At 38.3% G+C, this 8,734-nt stretch overlaps 1 protein-coding gene across 1 annotated transcript; it reads right to left on the bottom strand.

Annotated features, from left to right (window-relative positions):
- Window positions 1-251: 251 nt before the first annotated feature.
- Window positions 252-3,035, bottom strand: LOC110675632 (cuticle protein CP14.6-like). The gene is made up of 2 exons (XM_021841145.1): window positions 2,934-3,035; window positions 252-876 (listed from the first exon to the last, which is right to left on the bottom strand). Exons 1-2 carry the CDS (start codon window positions 2,946-2,948, stop codon window positions 430-432), a joined length of 462 nt encoding a protein of 153 aa, XP_021696837.1. The 5' UTR covers window positions 2,949-3,035; the 3' UTR covers window positions 252-429.
- Between the last annotated feature and the right edge of the window lie 5,699 nt (window positions 3,036-8,734).

Here is an 8,734-nt window from a genome sequence, read left to right on the forward strand (position 1 = left end):
TTTGGAAGAGTCCCTGAGTATGCCGGAAGAAATCTACCAGCTCTGTAGGCAATAACTTTTAATTCGGGGAAATCAGCTTTTTCCATAAACATTGATTTTGGAAACTTTTCATTTCATTTTTCCAAGTGATATTTGAAGGCAGTGGTTGGTGCCAATGGGAAATTTCACAGAAGGGTTCGAAAAATCCCTTATTTTCTTAACATGAGAAATGAGTTGATTGAAATATCTCTAAACAAGGAAAACAACCATAATTTAAAATAACAACTTGTATATTTACAGTCTTATAAGCTAAACTCGCATTGCACTAATCGTCCTGTCTCTTTTAATGTTTGAAATATGTACAAAATTCCACACCGTGGAACAACGTTTCATCACACAGCCATTCGGTAATGGCCCGCTTCTCAACATGCCTTGGTTGGCCCACGCTCTTTAGCCTTGGGTGGCCTTCAGCCGAGCAATCGTCGCGTCTAGGTTGGCAATGTCGAACTCGGGATTATTGGCCGCGCGCAGATCCTCCAGCATCTTAATGACATGCTCCGGTGCTGGGGGTTCCACTGGCAGATGGGCACCCATCGGTTGGAATCCGGCTTCATCGGCCACGTACGTCACACGATATTCGACACCATCAGGAGCAACGTAGGAATACTCGCCATTGGCGTTGATTCCGTTCTCACTTCGCTGGTTGGCGCGAATTCCGTTGCTCGTTTCGAAGTTGTACGCATAGCTTCCGTCTCCGTTGATGATCTGTTCCTGGGCCACAATGGTAGCACTGGCATCGTCACCAGCAGCATCTGGAGCATCCCTGGAGACACGAACTTCCGTAGGTTCCTCTACCGGAGCGGCACGCGAAACGGCCAATACCAAACACGTGATGAACTAAACACGAGAATAGTGAAATTCGTCGATTAGTAATGCTGCTGTTTAACTTGTTCTTCTTATGCTTATGGTTGGCATTACTCCCCTATTGGGACAGAGCCTGCTTCTGAGCTTAGTGTGCAATGAGCACTTCCATAGTTATTAAGATGCAACATCTTGGATTCTGAAGATGGCCGTTACAATGGCCGACTTGTGCCCCTACTCAAGATTTCAAAGGCACTAAGCTGGAAAAATATTGATTGTTCATGTTTTTTTTTTTAATTAACACCTTTTACATGCTATATCTTTTTGTATTTTGTTCGATTACGTGAGAACCAAAAATGATAACATTGTATTATTTGAATCTTTGATTAAAAATCTTGATATGGCTCGCAGTATACTCCAGATTTCATCTCCAGATGATCATCTCGAAGTAAATAAGTGCGTATGGAAGGCCTAGTAGTTGGTGGGATGTTGAGAAATATCGGCGAAGATAGAGTTGTGGGATGCAGTCAAATATCAAAATCGGGAGCTGCCAAAAATGGAGCATGCCAAAAACGGAATTCTACTGTAGTTGAACGATGTACAGAAACCGATTGCGTTTTCATCAGTAAGTATAAAAAATATCATATCATTTTATGAAATGAACAATCCTTATTTATGCAGTGGACCCGATCTTCTAATTTTATGCTTACTATCAGTGCAAAACGTTAAAATAGAAATGACAATGTTACTTGTTGCTTCGCTAGTGAGAATTGTTGCTTCAAAGTTTCCGTACAATATGGAAGTTGGATTTCAAGCTGTTTCACCTTAACTGAGAGCTTCCTTTGCCAAATGTACCATTTTTGCATTCGTATATCATCGTGTAGGCGGTAAAATGGTACTCTATGCCTAGGGAAGTCAAGGGAATTTCAAATAACGAAAAGTTCTTGGACCGACATGAATCGAACCCAGACACTTTCAGCATGGCTACGGAAGGCCCCTAAGCTGTTGAACACTAGGGCAGTAAAAAATTTAAAAAAAAGTTTGAACATCCATTCTTTCTTATTATCCTTACGATAAACATACTGTTCTGTCCAATTGTCAGCTTTTCGGAAGGCCCAAAGACGATATATGGTAAATGCTATAGAGACATTTTGAAAAATGTTACAAACATGTGAGTACTGTAATGTGAATACAAACTTATTATCTCATAGTAAAAGCTCATTCTTCAAACCATAATAAAGGAAGTTTCTGAAGAAGCAAATCCATTTTGAGCTTATATTCTCGCTTAATTTATGATCTCGCCCTAAAAGCCATTGATAACCAACTGTGTGGCTTGTTGTTACTGAGAAAACGGATAGATTTTCACGTTTATTAACAATATTATGATAAAGAGCAGATCCTCCTATATGTCACAAAAGTGATAGTGTTTATCTTTGTCCATGCATTTGCTTATGAACAACCAACTACACACTCGGTTACCAAATGGCTTTAGGGCGAGGTCATAAGTTATGCGAATATTGTTTAAGATTTTTGCAGAAGATTACACTGATTGCTGGGCTATAATTCTAAAATGAGCTAAACAATGGCACACACATTCATGAAAATCTCTCCTTTCAACCGTCAGTCTCTTCATGTATATTAGTCTCTTCAGCAATTTCCTTCATTATAGTTGAATCGTCATCGAAAATGCAAAACACTATTTTTATCGTAGGGATAGTAAGAAAGATATGGACCATTGGATTATCAAACTTTTTTGGAGTTTTCAACCGCCCCATCAAACACACTTCATTTGAAAAATCAGTTGACACAGTTTCGCAACACGGGTCAATCTCTGAACACTTCTTTTTTTCTATCACGCTGATTTCGATTAATATTCATAACACTACGACATCACGGTGTTAGATAATAGCGCTAATAGTGATGGCATCAAAAATGTCACCCGAAAACAGTTCGTCACATTTGCACTTTTAGGGTCATCAACAACGGTGTCGAAGCGATCTTCATTAGCATATGTTAATATGTTGATGACTTTTTCCATTTCTACACCAAACACGCGACAAATTTGCTTCTTGTAGGTCTTCTCCTCAACTCACCAGTTTCTTGTACATTTTCAGGCTTGTAGAAAAGTTACGGACTATAGAGATGATAAGCGAAGGGGGAACTTTGGGCGACTGATATCTTTGGGGATGCTGACGGGTTGCTTTTATACAAATTTGGTGAAGATAAGCCCCTGGAAAGTGCGGATTTTTGGGTTTCATTCGTTGAAACATGCCGCGCCACCCACCATTCCATCCAAGCCCCTGGTAGTGTAATACCTACATGTTAGTTTTCAAATCATATCACTGAGGCGGTGATTAATCATCATTCAAAGTTTTGTAAGCTTTTCAAAATTTTGCTGTAATATATCGGTACTCATTATATTTTATGAGCTTCAATTTGAAAAGATACCTACGTGTTTGCTAACATGCAGTCTCCATCGGCGTTTTACTCGTTCCCTGTTACAAATAGTTGCCTAGCTCGCTGGATAGCAAGGTTGAGTTGGATGTTTTTCGAGATTTCACAGGTTACGAAAGCCCAGATGCAGTTTTTATCAATTTATCGTTCGTTGATTTGATGAATAACTTACATTAAAAAATCTCGAACAGAAGTGGAGCTAACAATGTTTAATATTTCTAACATTTATTTGATATGGATCTTTAACAAATCTGGTTTGCTCTTAGTAACGCACTCTTTAGGATAAAGTTACAGAAGAGCCTAATCTTGTTGTCAGATTACAACAGTGTTACACTTCATTCATTCTGTACAAGACGTTGAGCTTACATTGCGTTTAAAAGGGCACGATTTATCCACACGCTTATTGTCTATCGTAGATTTTAAAACATGCACGGTTGAAATACAATAAGTTATTTTATTATTCTTGATTCAAGATATCTGCATCAATAGCACCAGCAGTTGTGGTAAGTTAAAAGTTAGGGTTTTAAATTTCTGGAGAGAAACTAAGAGGGTTGAGTACATGTCCGAGTCATGTCACATACATCGAACCGGGTTTAGGGATATAGAAAGTAACCATCGTTTCGTTTTTACTCTAGTTTTCCACTACACGCATGCTAGGAAGAACATGATACAGTCATACATATAGAGCAGTGAAGTATTTTTATTGGTAAAATGCGATGCAGAACAAATTTGTAATTAAATAATTAGTCAATCAAATCCCCTCTTAATTTAGGTACCACGGTCCAAGTGGGTAAATGGGGTACCGTGATCGACCATATTTGACGCGGGTTCAAACTTGACGCATTTTCTAATTAATTTTATCATAAATAAATTCTAGCTCAGACTAGCACACGAAAATGTATTTTTGATTAATAATAGGCAAAGAATAAAATTTATTTTAAAACGAATCCGATAAGTGCGTCATTTTTTTCATTCCTTAGTGAATGTGCTAAATATTGTTACTCAATTTTCGTGAAAATATTGTGCTGTTTTACAGCAATATTATCAACAACTAAAAAAAAAAAAACAACAGTCAGTAATATTCTTTTATTCGTGAATTAACGTCGAAAACTTTCTATTTTTAAGGCTTAAGACATATTTTTGTATGAAAATCTTGTACGTCAAGTTAGGCACACAAAGTTCCTTATTATTTGGTATTTTTTTCAGCACGTTTTGTTCGATCGAAAATAGGAAAAAAAATTATGGTGTTTGCATCCAAAAAATCCGTCCGCAGAACAACCAAATGCTTTATGTAATCATACGTAATGGATCATCAATAGATTACGTCACGTTTTTAGGGAGAGGAGGGGATTGAGGGAAATGCAATGATTCATACAAAATATTCGCTTTTCCCATACAAAAAATGTGGCCAAGGTGAAGAGGGGATGAAAATGAATGGTATAATTGAAATAGCGCGGTTTATGGACGTCCCCTAATGTTTCAAGGAAGCTTTAATGAATATGTCAGGAGGTGAGGTGTTGGTTCAATGGTTGGCTTAGTAAAATTTATACACTCCCTATTGTCCATGAGATACGTGTCACAAAAACATATCTTGTTCTATAATAACCCCGCACATCCGCTCTACGTCACACTTTTTATATGGTACCTTCAAAATTTTTTTGTGATTCGTCACATCTTGCAGAGCACCTCCTTCCCCCTAATAACATAACGGACTTAATGGATGACTCTATATAAGGTTCTCGATCGTTTCGAGGCCCATACCAATGTGATGGATTTTACTAAGGTGGCGCAGATCATTGAAGCGTGCCACTAGTTCTCTCTTTCATTCTCCCGCTGTTCTTATGCAGCGCAAATAGTGACGTCACTATTTGCGCTGCATAAGAACAGCGGGAGAATGAAAGAGAGAACTAGTGGCACGCATCAATGATCTGCGCCACCTTGGTAAAATCCACCACATTGGGCCCATACTACCGTTGGTTCTATGCATTTGTCCCGCTGTCCATAACAAGGTATCTAGATGGGAGGTAGTCCAATGTGTCAGATTTCCCATTCCGCCATTTTGAAATGCCAAGTGACAACTGGCGAGTTTGTTTTGGTTGTTTGGATATCAGGTGTACGGCGTGACAAAGTAGGTATAGAATGTACCAACATCTGTGTGGTTTATGCGGCAAAGTATCTGAATTTCCTTTACTGTGTTCACTGTAAATGCACTGATAGTAGAATTACTATGAACTGGCACATCCTCTCTTTCATCGGCGGACCGTCGGTTGTGGGTGGCTCTCTCCCGCAAAACTTTTCGAAATTTCCACATTTACATGCATTACATGCAATTGCTAGCCAACTTGTCAAGTTTGTAATCACTTTTTCTGCGACTCGAAACACCGGAATTCCGCGGAATACTACATTAGCGACGAAAATTTGATTCGCGACAAAACAGCTCGTCAATGCTGGAGAAAATTTTACTTCACTGTGTGGTGCATCACTACCCATAGTGGAGGGTCCCATAAGAAATCAATGGTTTGCACCACTAAAGGAACCATTCTTAAAACATAAATACATCCACTAAAGCAACAGTATTCCTATTATTGGTACAAGGCTTTTTGCATGGAAATTAAAAATGAATCGTGATTTTTATACATTTGAGTGATAGTAGGATTTGAGATCTATCAAATGATACATAAAAATCATATATTTCATGGTTTTATCACCATGTTTTAGCAGTTTTCCCTTAGGTGCACCACTAATGGTTGCCCTAAGTGAAAGTTAGAGACGTTTTTCAAAAAACATGGATTTTTTTCCTGGAGTTTTACACTGAAATATATTTCAGAATACTGCTTATAATTAGGGGAATCAATTTAAAAAGATATACACGGCCAAATTTAATTTATTTTAAAGTCTTTATGATTTAAAACAAATCCAACACTGGAATCTTGGTACTGTCATTTCCTCGACGTCATCAGAAGAACCATGTGTTGCAATGCAATGCATTTTGTGTGGCCAGCGAAAAGTTTGAAGATTTATCTCATATCTAGCCCGTTGATTGTTCTTCCAACATGAAGTTAGAGCATATCAAGTCCAATGTAAAATCAATTTGAATTAAGCTTAACTTAACCTCAAACTTTGGTACAGGTGGATGTTTACTAGCTGCTTAATTCTATTAATGTCACTTTAACCTGATTGCCGTAGCAAGGGAAGGTCATTCGTGACAGTGTTTACTAGCTGGATTCTCAGCGCTTGTTTCGAAATTTGAATTACTTATAGAACTAATCTCCATGAAAATTTGGTAGAATAGATAGAAGAAAAACTGAATTCATAGCGATGTTTTGAAATACTTGGTCAAATTAATCTAACAAAATCTCACTGAATTATAGGCACAATTTTCACTGAATTTTGAGCAGAAAAAAACTTGTCACAGAATCTTTGGCAGGTTTCTTACAAAATCATGAACTTAAATTATTGGAAACCTTTGGACGGATTTTTACAAAATCGTAAGCAATATCCTCGATAGGATGAACATTGAATATAGAACATAATCCTAAAGGGGGGAACGTCATTTGGCATAAAATAATTTGGCATAACGGTCGTTTGACATAAAAGTCATTTGGCATAATGGTCCTTTGGCATAATCATTGAGAACTAGGTTGAACAAACATTTTTGAGGTTGCTTCCCACTTCCCTATTACCGCAATATGGTGGTTTGTGCTCAGCATTGAAAATCTGACAATGCTACTATGTTTGAGCATTATTATTGCTAACATTTACATATGTGATTTTCCCTTCGTTTGATCATAAGCAGTTCTTTATAATTACGCTATTCAACTAGTGGTTTGCATTGTAACTACGAACATTTTCATTGATAATTATGCTTTCCGTTCTAAGTAAATTGTTGGCATTACATCTTCTAACATTGCCATCGATGATTTTCCCTTCTTTTGAACACAAGCCGTTCTTTTAAGTAGCACCATTTATTCTTGTATTTATTTATTATTCCAATATTCTGTGTTTTATGCCAAACGTCCATTATGCCAAATGACCATTATGCGAAACGACCTTGATATCAAACGGCTTTATGTCAAATGGTTGTATGCCAAATGACTTTATGCCTAACGGGATAGCCCCTCCTAAAGGGTGTATGGAATCAAATGGCGACAAACACTAATATTTGGCAAAATTCGCACGTTCAACCATTCATCTTCAAACTTTCAGGGAATAAAATAAAACATGTGATGAATATTTTACCATGTTTGTTTTATTCAATTAAAATTGTCTTTTACAAAAAACTTGGTGGGCTTCGTGGCCTTGCGGTTAGCGTCGTCAGTCGTCTGGGGGTATTGTGCCACGAAGTGTGGATTCGATTCCCGCTCCAGTCGGTGAAAACTTTTCGTCGAACGAAAAATTCATCACTGGGCTGCTGGGTGTTTCGTGTTGTCCGTTGCCTAATGTTAGTGATTGTTCAGTCTGTGCAGCCTATGTGCTGAAGACGGTGTAAATTGTCTTTTTTTTTTACAAAAAACTACCATTTTAGGGGGTTAACTTAAGCGCTCGCACCGGCAATTTTCAGCAGACCAGAAATGCGCTTGATTTTACCATGTCTGTGGTCGACAATCAGGTTGTTGTAAATTATTTCTGTCAAATGTACCAGCAATGTGGTGGGATCAATCGTAAACATAGTAAATTGGTCTGAAATTCCATGATAGTTTCAAGAATGGGCATAGTCAGCTACAATAGTAATTTTTTTCCACAGAACTTTTTCTCGGGTAAGGTTCTATACAAAACTTGGACTATTTTTTCTTTTTGCGTGGCAGTACATTTTTTTTTCCGAAGTGCCTGCTTCATGATGACCCAGTACTTTTCAATTTGCCGCAGTTCCGGTGCGTTCGGGGGATTGATATGCTTCGGCACTAAATTGACCTCCTTAGCCTTGTACTTTGAAGTGGTAATCCGGCCAGAAAATCGTAGGACCATCGTGTGACCTCAGAAGAGGGAGTAGTCCTTTATGAAAGCATTCCTTTAGGCTCATTGACCGTCCCAGTTTTCACGAATGGGGTGCTCCGCTTTCCACACAAGCAAATTGCTTGCCTAATCATATATTTTTTGGCAAACTTTGACATCTTCTGCTTTCTAACGTCCTCAGGGTCTTCGAATTTATGATCAGCTGGGAACAATTGGAGCCCCGGAAGCTACCGTGCACGTGTTCTACCTACCGTATTCTGGCGTTTATTACGAGTAGGCGCCTTTTGGACTTAGTAGTAGTCCTTCACGTTTGTTTGCATCTTGTACAAAAGTTTTGGAAATATTCAGTTTCTTCGCCACATCTCGAACTGAACTGTTGGGTTTCCTCTTGAAAGCTTGAACCACCCGTTTGTGAACCTTAACACTACATGGAGATCCATTTTTGCTTCTTTTATCTTTCCGATCGATGGTCAAACGTTCGTGGTAC

The sequence above is a fragment of the Aedes aegypti genome, chromosome 2 (assembly GCF_002204515.2).
Source record: "Aedes aegypti strain LVP_AGWG chromosome 2, AaegL5.0 Primary Assembly, whole genome shotgun sequence".
Lineage (NCBI taxonomy): Eukaryota > Metazoa > Arthropoda > Insecta > Diptera > Culicidae > Aedes > Aedes aegypti.